This window comes from Gavialis gangeticus, unplaced genomic scaffold (genome assembly GCF_001723915.1).
Source record: "Gavialis gangeticus isolate Ggan-Ray unplaced genomic scaffold, GavGan_comp1, whole genome shotgun sequence".
NCBI lineage: Eukaryota > Metazoa > Chordata > Crocodylia > Gavialidae > Gavialis > Gavialis gangeticus.
Window position 1 is genome coordinate 15,015,337 of NW_017728992.1, and position 15,935 is coordinate 15,031,271.

The 15,935-nt window shown below is 43.2% G+C and overlaps 1 protein-coding gene across 1 annotated transcript in view; it reads right to left on the reverse strand.

Annotated features, from left to right (window-relative positions):
* Nucleotides 1-15,935, reverse strand: part of SEMA5A (semaphorin 5A) — a 510,735-nt gene that overhangs the window by 15,531 nt on the left and 479,269 nt on the right. Inside the window, exons 17-19 of the mRNA XM_019521077.1 lie at nt 13,640-13,810; nt 9,476-9,631; nt 1,900-1,947 (exon numbers count right to left, since the gene is read on the reverse strand). Of these exons, the coding sequence (XP_019376622.1) occupies nt 1,900-1,947; nt 9,476-9,631; nt 13,640-13,810 (375 nt within the window). The remainder of the gene's footprint in view (nt 1-1,899; nt 1,948-9,475; nt 9,632-13,639; nt 13,811-15,935) is intronic.

Genomic DNA, 15,935 nt, shown 5'->3' on the forward strand with positions numbered 1-15,935 from the left:
GGGATGTGGGTGGGGAGAGGGGGAAAAGGGGGCGAGGGGGGGGGGGGGGGGGGTGAGCTGCAAGTCATGAAAGCAGTAGTGGCAATGTGGAGTTGTGGCAACCTCTGTGGATTTAGGCACCTAGTATGTGCAACTCTATTCCATTCTGCATATGTCCCCCAAACACTTGAATGCATCTACTTTTCTAATATCCATTATCTAAACCTTGAGACTGAGTCACAAAAAGACAGTGAGGAGGAGGACGACTCACCCACATCTTGTATTAACAGATTTTCAGGGACTTAAACAGGAATGAACTGAATCGCTGTTAGGTGCCTAAGTCTAATTACATGCCTAATACCTAGAGGGTCTACCCAACTCAAGGAGGCGGCCAGCCAATTTTGAGTGCAGATTGCCGGGCAGGCCACCATTTTTGCAGGCTTATTGAGGTGGCCTGCACCCATTTCTCTGATTGGCCAGAGAAGGCATGGCCCTCCCCCCACCACTGATTGGTGGAGAGGACTGTCCATGATATGGTCCTGGCCCTCGCCGCTGGTTTACTGAGAAGGCTGTCCATCATGTGGCCTCGCCCCTCACTGCTAATTGGTGGAGAGGGGCAGAGCCGTATGACAGGCAGCCCTCTCAGACAATCAGTGGTGAGGGGCAGAGGTAGCAGCAATCTTGCCTGATCACCTTCATGCCAGCAGCCCCCTTCATGCCAGGCTGTATCACTGGGAGCCAGCATTTTATTGTTAGGAAGTTTTTTTTTTTTTTGTCTTTTTTGTTTTTTATTCCCCATGAATTTTGCAGAGATCACCTGATTTTGAGATTTCCATGAAATCCACCAAATTGCTATTTCAGAAAGTTCCTACTAATAGGTAGAACAGAATCTGACTAGTGGTGTCCAAATGATGGATTTTAGTGTCTAAGCTGAAAACTGGGCACTGGATGTATGTTACTGAATCATGGAAAGGGGTATTGGATGCAGGTCCTGGTTTTGGCAGGTACCTAAATCACTGCTCATTTGCCCAAAATGTGGATTAAGGCAGGTAACCTGACCATCAAGCTATGTTAGACCTGTAAATGTATGTCAAGATTCCCCCAAATCTGAAAGTTGGTAAAAACATTTCTAAATCATGGGAGGAAAAGAGAAAGCCAGAACATAATCTGTGCAGAGTAAATCCTAGAATACAACCTATTGCACTCAACGGTGCCTTCATATTTCCTTAGTGAACTCATTCCCTTTACTTGGATGAAAAACTACTTTTTCCTGTACACAAGAGTGCTACTACAAGCCAGAACTTTTAATGTGGCCAGATCCAAAATAAGTGTAGTTATTATGTATTATTTCATTTGTAGCTCTTTCCAACAAGGTTTCCTTCCTGTTTTGGGACCTGTTTTACTGGCTCTGGGGTAATCTAGAATGGGTTTTGTATCTGATTCAGTTTTGGAAGCCAGCCTGATAATGAGCTGGAGATAGTCTGAGGCACTAAATGGATTGATTAGTAGGCTGACTCGCTGCTGTTCCTTTGCATCTCAAGTTATGGAGGAGGATAGTAAAATTATTATCCTGGACTGGTCCAGTGACTTTCCAGGTTTTTGACCTATATATAACTGGCTTATAATAGGGCTTTCTTCTGAGGAAGGAAGGATGATTGCCTTGGGAAAGAAGAAGAAAATAAATCCCTCTGGTACCATATACTGTTGTCTCAAAGGTAGACAGTGGCAGCCACATGTTTAATAAGGAAGCCTCTAATAGCTATAGTCTTTCTTGGCAAGTTTAATTAATGAGGATATGATATTTAGAAAGCAGACTAAAATGAAAGAAAGCAAGAAGTGGAACAAATGGAGAAGGGAATTGATAATTCAACCTTTAAATCACAGGTAAGATTTCTACAACAACAGAAAAGAAAAACTTACCACCACAACGTTTTTCTTCTATGCTGCTGGATCTTGCTACTGATATTTCTAGAAAAACAAAGGAGGCAATTATACCACAGAGAGAAAATATTACAGGCAATTGCCAGATTTGTTAATTGAGGCTGAGATTTTTAATGCATATTCTACTACTCTTCCCAGACTGGATCAGGATGAAAAGATTCTTACTGCATGTTAGAGCTGGATAAAAAAAAACTCCCTCCAAATTCACACACACACACACACACACACACTTTTCATTTTTGCTGCAAATATCTCTGGAAGTAAGAAAATGGCAGATATTGCACAGGAGAATTTTTATATTTTCAGGGAAAAATGTGTTGGAAAAACAGTGGTAAATTTTTGAATGGGGAAAATAAAAGAGAGTTCATGACCATGTTTAGGGTTGGAATTGTGTCCAGGGTTGTAGAAATGGAACTGGAGGTGGAATTAGGGTTGGAATTTAGTACAATGAGGTATGACTCCAGGTAATTCCAGTTCAGATGAGCTTTGTATCTCTTCACTAATGAAGACCATGAACTTCTTGAACCTTAGTTCCAGACTAACAAAATGTTACTTCTAAATCAATCTATAGTACAGAAGAAGAATAGGACAGTTGTGATGCATGGAGCAATGCCAGGCTGATGTGGTGCTGACTGTGGCAGTGCGTCCAGCCACCACTGTGGTGGACCTTATTTTTGTGGTCCTCCATCAAGGTGTTGACTAGGGCTCCTGCTCCAGTCACCAGACCCTCAGTTATGCTACTGAGTCTGGATCTTTGCTGTATTTGAAAAGATTGGAATTGTGATAGCTCTAAGCAAGCAGCTTAAACTACCGATTCCATAACCATTCACAGATGTTTCCCACAACTTTCTTGCTATCACAAAAGTCATGGCTGGTTCCTTAGTAGCTGTCCACAATCTCTAATCAATGAGCTTCCATCTAAAACTCTGTGTGTTCTCCATCTCTTATATATTTTGCAGACCTAGGCTCTGAAGAAGTCAATGGCTAAGCCTCCACTGATGTCAATGGACCTAGATTTTCAAATGTTAGCTCAAGGATGTCCAGGCATCATACAAAATGAAGACAGGCTGCTAAGAAAAGATGGACCATCATGCTGATATTTTGAAAGTTACTTCAGAAAAAGTTGGGTTACCTCAGAAAACAGAGGAAACAGCTTGACAGTATCAAAAGAAAGAAGCAACAAAGAGGAAAAAGCAAGTGGTGAGAAAAGAAGCAAACACAATTGTGGTAGTAGGGTATGGCTGCAGCTGAGGAAAGGCTTGGAGAGATCAGTCAGGAAGTGTCTAGAATTTCAATGAGATGAGAACAGGAACAGAAAAGAGGCCTGAGGACATGGGGGAAAGGAAAGGCTGGACAAGGGGAAGTCGAGATTAACAGACAGAAGATGAATAAAATAGAGGACAGAACATTAGGCAAAGGAAAAAGGAAGACCTCAACAGCTTTGGCACAGGTCTTGAGAAATTCAGAAGCTAAGGCAATCCAAACAACCTGTTGAATACTCTGAGGCTTGGTGTTACTATTTAGACAATTATAATGGGGAACAGTTGCAAAACAGTCCTCTAATGTTGCTCACTAAACAATCAGTGCCACTCCACACTTTCCTTTAAATGCTGATCTCTATACTGATGGTTGGCCCTGGTGGGGCAACTTATTCTACTGTGTGGGAGCAGGAGATTGACATCTCAAGTCAGTCATGGAAAGCTTCAATTAACATGCATATTAGCAGTAGAGTAGCTAAGGAGGGGTGACTAGGGCCCCAGGCACTGAGTTAGTGGGACACAAAAACACCGGCTGCTGCACTAACAACCTGGCTGCCACTGCCACTGGCAGCCTAGTCACTGAGACTGCCCTATGTGCCACTTCTGACAAAGTGGCCAGGTATGCCTCTGAATATTAAAAGGCTTTTAAAAGACCAGTTGAAGAGACCATTCTCTCCCAGAAAGAATGCAGAAGACTTGATATTTTTTTTATAAGGAGAGTTAAAAGTCTGCACTCTTTGGGACAGATTTTGTCCCGCCAGGCGGGCATCTAAGGCATGTAAGTGCAATTCTATTCCACCCTGCTATACTCCCTGGAAATCCACAAATGCATCTATTTTTACAACCCACCACCACCTGAGCCTTAAGACCAAGTCACAGAAAAGCAGTGAGGAGGAAGACCAACCTACATTTTGCATTAACTGTTTTTTCTCAGAGTTTAGCAGGGTGAAATAGGATTGTACTAAAATGCCTAAATCCACTTGTACACCTAAGAGATGGAATAGAACCTGGCCCTTACGTGCCTAAGAAGCAGATTCAAATCTGACCTCTTGTGTTTAGAGACTAAATGAAGCAGATGCAAGTATAGTTTTGACAGGTATTTGGGGTGGTGGTAAGGACTTCTCAGAAACATCAAGGAAAGGCTGGTAGTGGAGAAAAAGAGAATAATGGATACACTAATGACCTGGCTTTCAAATTAAGTCTGCGCTCCAGACTGGTTTTATGCTGAAGTATATATTGTGTTACTAGATGTGAAACAAAGATTAGTCACTTTTGCAAATTCAACAGGCCTCAAACCATTTTATTAAATTGAACCATACTTTTTCATCTTCATTCAGTTGTGAAATCAACCCTGGCAGATTTCAAAAGGAAAAATTACCAGTCCAGACAAAAATATTATTATTATTGTTTGTTAGGTGCTGAGAGTGCAGTCTGTCTGGACAAGACACTGGTAATCCCTGCCCCAAGCAGTTAATCATCCAGAAGAAAAGCAGCCAAAATTGCATTGGGAAACTCAGAGGATGGAGATGATGTAATGTTGAGGTGGGTCATTATATGGGGTCTGAATGATGAGACGAGGTTATGCCAGGCATAGGAAATTGTGCTGAAGAACTGCTGAGAAAAGGAGAGAGGAAAAGGAGATGAAGGGAGAGGAAAACAACTGGCATAAAGGTGAGGTGGATTACAATTAGAGAACAGGGCAGATATGAGGTGAAGGGGAATACTGAATGAAAGGGAAGGGGTATCATACACTTGACTTGATAGATGAGGGGCAGTGAGCTGCAAGGTTAACAAAAAACAGTCCAATCCAGTCCAGGAAGATGACAAGGTCTGAAGGGGAATAGGATGGGGATCAGAAAGCTGTTTTAGGAAGAAGTTTCAGCAACATAATAAAACAACTTATTAACTGAGCATTCCTCATTTCAATCATTTTAAAGTGCTTTTCACAAGGCCACATGTATTTTAAATATGATCAACTGAGCACTCATAGGATCTGAATGTTGCTACATTGTTTGAAACTCTTGGCAAGATGAAAAAAAACATGTTAGATGGAAGTGCTCCTTCTCATGCTGATTTTTCATTTGTTTTGGATGAAAAACAAAACTGTTATTGGATTCAAATTTATTCCTACTCACTGCACACCAGTTATAAAAACAAACATTGTTTAAACATGTCAGTCTCATCACAGAGCTGTACTGCATTTATTTTAAGTCGCAAGGAAAAGAGTTGCTTACTGAGCAAACATAATTAAATTTGAAATGACAAAGGAATATGACATTTCTTTTTTTCTGTGAATAGACTACTGCCTTTTTATGTATACAGAGACAAAGAATATTGCTAATAGCAATGTGATGTGGCCATCCGTGTTGTTTTGTGGATTAAAAGACAGCAGTGATAAAAAAAAAAACAGTGCAGCAGTGACTGTCCATAGATGTTAAAGAATAATATGTGACCTGATTGTCTTGTCAGGTATTTAATGATCATATGGGAGATAAGGACCTGCGGCAAAGCCAAAGGTATTTAATGTTCTAAGACGTTATTATTCAAAGAGCAGGGGACTGTATGAAATGATTTCCATATACACTACTATTGTACCCATATTTTATACACTCGAGTCAAGCAAACAGAGAAGCATGTGTTCTCATATCCTCCAAGTTCTGAAATAATCAAACACCAAACCAGTTCTCTTAGGTAGCTAATGTAGTCAAAAATGCAGACATTAAATTAAACAGAATGAAAAGGGTACACAAAATGTTGTCGTACCAAGTAGCAAAATTTCTAGCCGGCGGAAATCAGCATGACTCCATGAAGGTCAACAGAGTTTTTCAGATTTGAACCAGTAGAGAATTGTGCACAGCTAAGAAGTTTCCAAAACACATGCAGGGGAGACCTACTGGGGGTGGGGAATGGCAAAATTCCAGCTTCATGACAATTTGTCAAGGCTTGGTTAGAGGGGCAATGTCTGGTTACATTACACAATGCCCACAAAGCTGGCAGGAACAAAAGGGAGAGACGTGAAGGTCTTAGAGGCCTGTGTGAAGTGTCTCATTTGTTACAAGGGATCTGGGTTTTCCATTTGCTGTGGATATAAAGCGGATTTTCTCTTGAGTGGGGCACATGCTCCACTCTGGACATAGCAGCTGTTGGGTCACAGCCCTGGAAGCTGGATTTTCTCCTTTTAAGGAGAAAAGCACAGGAAATCACAGGTTTCCCCTTGCAGGCTGGTCTAGTTCCAGCCTGCAAGGGGCTGCTTGAGGCTGGGAGGAGTGGGATGCAGGGGGCGCACACATGCACATGGCCAGCAATGCAGGTAGACAGCAGTGGAGAGCAGTTCCCCTAGTTGCCTATAGGCAAGGTGGGGGGTTGGGGGGCATAGGTGATGCATTGGGGGCAGATTGAGCCAGCCATGGTGAGGGAGGCAATGGGGCAGTGTTGGTGGCTGGAGCTGGGGCTGCTGTCCAGCTAGGGTGGGAATGCACAGCTGCGGGGCCAGGCTAGGGGAGTGGAAGAGAGCCATGGGAGGCTTGTCTGGGGGATGCCAGGGGGGCTCACTCCCCACCCAGCAGCTCCCCCAGATTTGTGCGTGCAGCTCCCTGCCCTGCAACCCTCCTACTGGGGGCTTTCATAGACCAGGTGGGACCCAGCATGGGAGGGCAGAGTGGAGTGGCTCAGTGCCACGGCCCCCACGATCCCCACACTAGCTGCACCACCACGGCGAAGTGTCCCTTGGCCACCTGGCAGTAGCAGGGGCAATGGTAGCATGGAGTTGTGCCCCCTGAGGCTGCTGGATGGGCAGGGGGCACCTTGCCATGGTGGCAGGGCTGGTGCAGGGGTCCCAGCAGCAGTAGCAGTGGCACCAAGCCTCCCTGCCCCACTCCACTCTCCCATGCTGGGTCCTGCTCACTGGGCCACAGAGGCCCCTGGAGCCAGATAGCAGGGCAGGGAGCCCTAAGCCCTCAGCAGGCAGCCCACATCCACCCCTGCCCACCACGGGCTCTGCTCAGCTCTGCTCTGGCTGTGCCACCTTGGGGAAAGGCTCCACACTCCACTCTGGCTGCAGCTGTTGGGCCACGCAGCCCTGGCAGCTGGGGTCCCCCCCCCGGCAGGGCGTGGGGGGGGGACCTGGGGGCTGTGGGTCAGGGGTGAGGTATGCCAGCAGGGCTGGGGAATTGGGGGGATGCGGGTTGGGAGTGAGGGGCATCAGAAGGGATGGGAGGGCTGCAGTTTGGGAGTGAGGGGCAATGGCAGGGCACCAACATATATATTAAGGCTGCTCAGCACCACAAAGCAGCTGTGGGGCAGTGGCAGCTGGACCCACATCCTGGTGAACAAATGGGGTAGGTGGAGCTCTGATTTTCTATGATTAAAAAAACCCCACAAAATCAAACAGCAATATATATATAGGTATTTAGAATTTAATATAATGACTGAGACAGTGGTAAGCTTCCAAATTTCTTTAAAATTGTAAATCTATCAATAAAAACATTGTGTTCAACTGATACCTATACATATAGTGGTGTTTCATCTTAATTGCAGGAAAGACATGGATTTTGGGGGTTTTAATCAGAGAATCTGGGATTTTTAAACAGAGAAAACCAGGATCCCTGATGGCACCCATTCTCCATTGCTTGGCTATGAGCTGATGAAATGTAAGCAGAGTGAATGAGTGGAAACCTCACTACTCATTCTGAAGCAGCAATAAATTAAAGTTTAGGAGGTTATAGAAGTTTGTATAACAATAGTTCAGCCAATTTCCTTAAAGGAAAGGTCTACAGAATAACTTTTTGAAGCCTCAGAGAGACCTAGGACTCAGAATTTGGAAGTTGTACAGAAGCCTTAAATCCACCTTTGTTCCCATGTATTTAAGAACTTGTCCTGTTTGAGTGTGGCCAATAGGTACTTTGACATGAATTGGAATGAGATCGGAGGCAGGTCTCTATTGAGGAAGAGAAAATCAGGGCAGGGTAGGTCCTATGAGGAAAGGTTGCGGGACCTGAACCTGTTCAGCCTTCAAAAGAGAAGGCTGAGGGGGGATCTTGTGGCCTGTTATAAACTGGTTAGGGGGGATCAGCAGGCGCTGGGGGAGTCCCTGTTCCCCCGAGTGCCGCAAGGAGTGACCAGGAACAACGGTCACAAGCTGGCGGAGGGAAGGTTTAAGTTGGACATCAGGAGGCGCTACTTCACGGTCAGGGCGGCTAGGGTCTGGAACCAGCTTCCAAGTGAGGTGGTGCAGGCTCCCACCCTGGGGGTTTTTAAGAGGAGGTTGGATGACCACCTTACTGGGGTCGTTTGACCCCAGTGCTCTTCCTGCCATGGCAGGGGGTCGGACTAGATGATCTGCTCAGGTCCCTTCCGACCCTAGAAACTATGAAACTATGAAAAACGCTGCATTTGCACCACCTAAGGATTATGTTTCTATTTAATGCAATCATATAAGACATACAGAATCTTCTTTAATGTCTACAGAACTCTACTGGTTTCATCTTTATTAAGAACTTTAAGACTTTTCCATGAGGGTTTTAGCAGGCCAGGATGTCAAATCAATGTAAAGCCACTTCCCATGAATATGACCTCTTTTCTTATTATTGCTGTAGTAGCACTGCCAAAAAGATGTGAACCAACTGGCATAAGATCTGCAGTGACTGCATTTACTGAATATATGAGAAATTCAGCAGCCTCCAAATGGACTCAGATATCCCAGAAAGTTTTCCGGAGTTAGATGCATGTGGCATTATTATTAATTATTATCTGTTAAGTGCTGGATGGGATGTAGGCTAGGTCTGTTTCTTGGAGGATGTGGGCCACTGTAATCCATCTTTCTAAAGACAGATGATGTCTGTGAGGAGCCCTGGGTGGGAAGAGAACTTTTCAGACCTGTGAACAGTTGCCAATACAGGGGAGCAGTATAAAAGCAAGAGGCTGTGTCTGCCTGGACATTGAGCAGCTGGTCATGCTTACTGTGCATAGAGGACTGCAGTATTCTTGTAAAGTGGTAACCACTATAAAAGGGACATGATGGCAAACCCACAAATGTAGAGTATGAGGCAGCCGGTTGTGGTGAAGTTTGCAGGCGTGAATAAGACCGCGTGGCTCCCAAGTGGTGAAGGAGTGCCTGTGAAGCGGTGGGAAACAAACTGTACAGCTGCCTTCCCCATCTACATGTTTGTCCCAGGCAGTTTCCATCATTTCTGGGATTTAGCTCCCTCTGCTCTCTGAAGCAGAGGGGAACGCTAGGGCTCATGTCTGAAATTCTGGGAGCCCATCTACTCAGTCTTTACGAAGGACTTTTGTCTTACCTGGTATGAAGTTGGAATCAAAAATGCAAGCTCGACTCTCAGTGGCATTCCCAGAACACTGGTTGCCCACAGGAAATAAAATAATGCACTGACGAACACGGAACTGGACTCCAGATGAGTCACAATCAGACCACTCAGACCAGTCGGACCAGCTGTCTGCAGCAGTTAAAAAGGGAGGGAAACAATAAATATCAGGGTTAGATCTGTGTGAAACCAGAGCAAAGAATTACTCTCTAAATCAGGACATTCTGGAGGAGGCAAGTGAACCACTTTAGTGATACCATGCCATTTTAGTTCAGATGAAGATCTGAGCCATATGTGGCAGATGCCACAAAAATGCATTATCTTCCTTTTGAAATTTAGAGGCTAGCAGTGTAAATGTGCAGTGGGTTGGTGTATTTGTCATGGGAGTACTATTATTTTGATTTCTTTGCGTCTGAGTGTATATCCTGATGGATATTACTGGTCCCTCCATTGAGCTCGAGAGAAAGTGTGGCTACCTAACAGGAAGCTTACCACAACTCTGCAAGGCAATGACAATTTGCTAATTTGCATATGTGACTAGTAGGAGTGGAGAGTTGTAGAAATACAGATCCTGTGTCTGATGTGGAGTATTTTTTAAATACAAAGTAGCAGTCTCTTACAGACACCATCTTTTTATTCTGTCTTCGTTCTTCCCTCCTGAAATCATAAAGCATTTTCTTATATCTCAGATCTTATCTCCAGGTTGTTTCTCTTTATCAGGTTTGGTTCATTACCAACCTCTGTTGCTTCTTTCACTTTGTTCCACTGCTTATATAATTTTATTGAAGGGATTTTTATTCTCACACCATGCCATCTCTGTGTGATCTCAGAATATCACTCTTAAATTAAGTGCAGTTATCTGATCTATATGAGATGCCGTGAATCTACTCAGCTCACATCTTTCTTACAAGACAAGTGTGAGCCCTGCCTTCACTGATTTTTTCGAGGCTTCATCTATGGTAGTAGACAGAGCTCTGTAAAACTCATTTGTTTCATTTTCTTCAGAGATACTCTTCCTGGGTTTACACCTGAATTGTGCTTTGTGCATCTGGTTTGACTTAATTGACCCCACACTCACATTTCGCTATTGAGTGTCAAATAGTTTTGTGTCAAAACCAAGACAACCCACAAATTTCATGTCTTGCAAAACAAAATTATAAATCAGTTCAAGTCTTCTAGAAATTGGATCCAAGTACATTTACAATAAATTCTGTTTATTGCAAAAATAAATATTTTGCAAGTGTTGTGAAAGTTTTATTATGAGTGATTTTAGATATATATCAAATAATATATGAGAAGAATCTGAAACCAGGTAATCTCACATAGCTTTAGTTTTTATGGTGCATACTTTGCATATCTCTAACATGTGCTGCTTATATTTACCAACTGCTGTTCCACAGTCTAAAACAAACAGATCCTCAATCCTGTAAAACCAACAGATTTCTAACAATATATATATTTTAGACTATATGTTTATAAACCTTGTAGTAGTAAAAAGGCATGCTCTGCATGGCAATATAAACATGTACTCCTGAGCCTTAAGGATCTGGCTGTATTAAAGCAACTAACTTTCAGGGAGCAAAATGAGAATGGCAGTCCGAGATGCTCCACAGACCCCCAGAACCAGAACTACATTCCTCCATTTCTACTTAGAGCATGGATTGGCAAAATATGACCTGTCCTGCCAACTGATTTTATCCAGCCTGTAGGTTACTGGCTGCAAAGTCATAAGACCCGGCCCATAGAGAGCAGGCCTCTCAAGCAGCTGCACTGTGAGAGATGGGCAGGCACGTCCCATCTCCATCCACAGCTTACGCCAGCTACCACCCCACCGGTGTGCACCAGCTTTACTGTGGATGCTGTCTGTAAGTTCCCACTAGGGATTGGGACAACTGCCTGGGACTGCAGCTGATGCAGCAGTGTCACTTGCAAATATGGGTGGAGGTCCTGATCCCCGTGCTGAGGATTGGGGCATCTGCCCAAGTCCCTCCTCGGGGTAGAAGGGTAGGCTGGAAGCTGAACCTGCTGAAGCTGCCCACACCAGCTTCCTCCCTGCCGCCCCCCAGCTAGGGGGGTTTGGTGAGCTGTTGCGGAGGGGCGTTCTGACCCAGCCCACAACAACTCCCCAAAACTCCCTATGTGGCCCGTAGGCCCAAATAATTGCCAAAGCCTTAGAGTCATTGCAGCCACCATAGTTTGATGCTATGGATAGACTTATTAGTTCTGGTGAGAGAAGAATATTAACACATGAGTGTTTCATTCTCTGATGTTTTAAGCCTTTGAAAAGACATTCACATAGAAAATAAATGCTTTTTGTTTGGGAAAATGGTGCTGGGTTAACATTCAGGTCAAAATCATCTAAGGAACGTAAGTTATAAATGCCTGAAAATTGGCATTTCTAATGTAAATGCTGACAGACCCTTAACAATAACAGCACTACAGGAGAAAGTACTATAATACTGGAAACCACACAATGAACATGACAGTTCTGACCTTTCAAGAAATGCCTTAAGGATCTGAGGCTGCTGTGCTAATTTTTATGTACAAATATACTTCAACCCACTTGAGGAATCACATCGTCAACTCAGTTCTCTTTCCCTTTTTAAAAAAAGCCAAAGTGGGGAGATAAGTTCACTGTGATTTTGACAAAGTAAGTGCTATTCTATTTGGCTGTGAGACACACTGTTCTCAGAAAAGGAAATTAACTGTAATTGCAGTTTGGTATGGGTAATACCATGTGTAAATTCATACACTTGGGCCTTGTGGCTTCATATGAGATGTAAGCATGTGCGATAAAATATAACAGCCCCTCAGTGAAGCAGCTAATGCAATGGAACATCACACTTGCTAGCAGACATTTATTTCTCTGATGATCAGGAACAGACACTAGTGAATGTAAGCAATAAACCAGTAAGAAAGACAGACAGAAAAACAGAAAGAAAAAAACTTCTCTCAGTTGTTTATCTACCCTGACATTTATATGTTATTTCAAGGAGTGCAGTGGCAGGTTGGTTATGGCCTGTGACAGCAGCTCCAGAGGTGAGTTCAAGCCTTGGTTTCGCCACTTGTGCTGCAGCCTATTTATGACTGACCCAGTGGAAAAGGATGCCTACTCAGTCAGGGGAGTCAGCACTAGGCAGATGTGAATACTAGCTACAGCATTCCCTTTTCTTCTATTAGCTATAAAAGCTAGCACACTTCTAGCTTCAAAGACCACAACTTAACATTTTTTACTTTCTGTTTCTGTTCTTTTTTTCATTTGCATTTTTATCATTTACATTTATAGTTTTCCTTGTTTTTCAAATATCTAGGTTAACTTGGTAACGCTCAAGGGGTAATCAGAATTAAAGTAAATGCCATGATCTAATAGCTCCTGTTGCTGAATGCAATAGTGTACAGGGGCTTCATTACACTAATGTTGTACAAATACATAAAAAAGATGCAGGCTCTGTCCTCCGGTTCCTGCAATCTAGGAAAGCATTTTACAACAGATAGCATTCCTGTAATCAGACAAGGAGGCTGCAGTGCGCTTTGTCCCCTTCTTGCAAAACTCCCTATGGGGTGGTCGGCAGGCAGGGAGCAGTGTTCAGGAGTGGAAGAGATTGGGATTACACGTCCCTGCTCTCTGGAGTGTGGGGGCAGAGGCATGTGCTGGTGTGTGTGTGTGTGTGTGTGTTTTGTTTTTCAGGAAGATCAAGTGCCAGGTCCTTAAGTGGTAGATATAGGAAACTTCAATGAAGTCTTGTGTTACAATGACTTCTACCTGAGGAGTATGTTGCCTAAGAAAGTTTATTGGCCATGCCTATAATTGTATAATGACTGGGGTGTTCTACTGGGGTGCTGTAATTAAGTGTCTTTCAAGACACTGACCTAATAACTAAATTAATAGTCCCAAAGTAACATGTTGAGATTTTTTTTTTTAGAGACTGATCTATGGGCCAAACCCACAGATTTATATGCACATTCACAGGAAATTCACTGGGAGCCAATGGTACACATACCAAAGGACAGAAATAATTTTCCCATCAATGTTTAGCATGTTGATAAAATGGTAATGTACTGGACTGAACAGACTGGATTATATCAGGCCTATTGTGTGGCATAGTGAAAGCAAAGAGTCATTGAATGGATTTGCCATACCTGGGCAGGTTTGCGTGTTGCAAAGTGCTTCTTCAGTGTGGAGTCCAAGGCAGATATCCCCTCCATAGGCTGGGGCTGGGTTTGTGCACGAACGGGTTCGCATATAATGTCCACCTCCACAAGTTGCAGAGCACTTTGACCATGATGACCAACAAGACCAACCTCCATCAACTGAAAAGAAAGTATAAAATTCCTGTATGGGTGAACAACTTAAAGAAACCTGTCCTGTTCACGCTTTGTGAGTCGGTTCCATAGCACATTGGAGTTTTTTAGGCAACATTTGGCAAAGGACATGCATGGCATCCAGCTATGAGAGTAACTTTACAGCTTTTAAATCCCAGAATAGATTGTACTGTCTAATGAAGCCAGGATTATAAAACCAAAGTATTATAGTTAACCAAGGAGAAAAGTTTCCTCTGTCTTTTTTTTTCTTTGGAAGTGGAGAAAAATATGAAAGACTGAAAAGCAGAAGTATAGAAAGCCTAAAAGAAGAGTAAACACACAGCTGTAAAAGAAAATCCTAGGCTGATATTAGGGAGAGAAGGGTTGAGGAGCCTGGTTTTTGTTTCAAAGCCAAATCAGGGTTGATTTGGATCTGAATCCCATTTTACCCAAACCACTAGAGTTGGAAAAGATAAAGATAAAAAGATCCAATTTTAGCTCATCTTGAGTTTCAACAGAAATATGCTGGTAGTTACCATTAGGATATTTGGTTTTAGGTTTTAAATCGGAGTTGGTCAGAAAAAAATCCCACAATTTATTAAAATGTTCTGATTCACTGAAATCTAAATGTTCCATGGAGAGCTCCTCCAGAGCACAGACTGGTTTTCAATGGGGCCATGCATGCCAGGCCGCTCCGGATGCAGGTGTTTCATAGATGCCTGCCTCATCTGCAAACTCACCTGCCTGTCTCCGTTGCAGCTTGGGTTCATGGGCCTACCATCCTGGGTGCTCCAGCATTCAAGGCCTTGATACCGCTCACCAGATGGACTGTCCCAGGTTTGGGAACACCCATCTTGGAGCAGTTTCAGTATAATTAAACCAATACTTAAAGGCTGAACCTATGAAGAATATAGCAATTTTGCCAATAAAGATTTGTATAACTCAGTTACTTTGCTTTTAGAACCAACTTGGCTTAGAAACTGCTTACCAAATTATTAGTCTTCAGTCATACAGGAGGTGAACATTCACCATGTACAAGTAATTAAACACACTACAGTATTCCCAAGTTTTCCCACTCTAAGTATAGTGAAGACTACAGACTATATGCTGTTGTACATAATTTCTCTTAATGGTTCACTCATGTTAATACATTCCTTAATCCATTGTTCAGTGATATAACTGATTATCATTTGAAATCTCTGGACTATTTATATAGTTTTCTATAATTACTCTTTTTGAGCCTTTCTCTTCCATGACATTAAAGAGCATTTCAAGGGTATAAAATCATTTCCACAAGTTTCCTGAAATGCTAGAATATAATAATCTGCAATGATAATAGGAGCTTCTGAATTTGAAAAAAATATATACTTTTTAAGTTCTGTACTACAATGCACTTGTCCAAGAAATAACAGTCCTTCAATCTTCTGCCAGATAAAGGCATTGTAGCATTTTGAAAAAGAATACCATGGACAGGTCATTTTGCTTAGATTGCATATTACATATTATATGCATCCAGCAAGTTAAACCAAATGACTTACCTGAAAACACTTAATAGCTAGGAAATGAGCCCAGAAGATCTTACGATTTGGATATCAATATCTACATGTGCAGCTATGAATGCAATCTTAGGACCTTGCTGCACATTATACTCAGGACATGTTAACTGCACCTAAAATGTGAGCCTCCACAAGTTCAAGCAGTAAAACATGTGGTATGATCATATCATAGCTAAGTTAGGACTTTTCATGCAAGAAGTATCTCCACATTGTGTTAGGTAGCATGTGTTCTTCTATCCTCCAACTGCTCCACGTAGACAATGAAAGCGATCTGCGGTCCAGGGGCTGGGCCCCACAATTAGCTGAGGACTAGGCCTGTGTGAAGTGGCTAGTACTCGCATCAGTGTCCCGAATCAATTCGGGCAAATCTGATCCGGGGATTCGGCTGCTGCCAAATCAGCTGAATCTCTGAGTCACACAGGCCACATCCCCTGCTCACCCCAGCTCCCAGCAATTTGAAAAAAAAAAAAGACCCCAGTCACCGGATGCTGCTGGGCTGGGGGTGATCACTGCTGCCCACCAGTGCCCCATGCCACGTGGAAGGCTCTGCCACGAGTCCCCCGAACTCCCCCCCCACC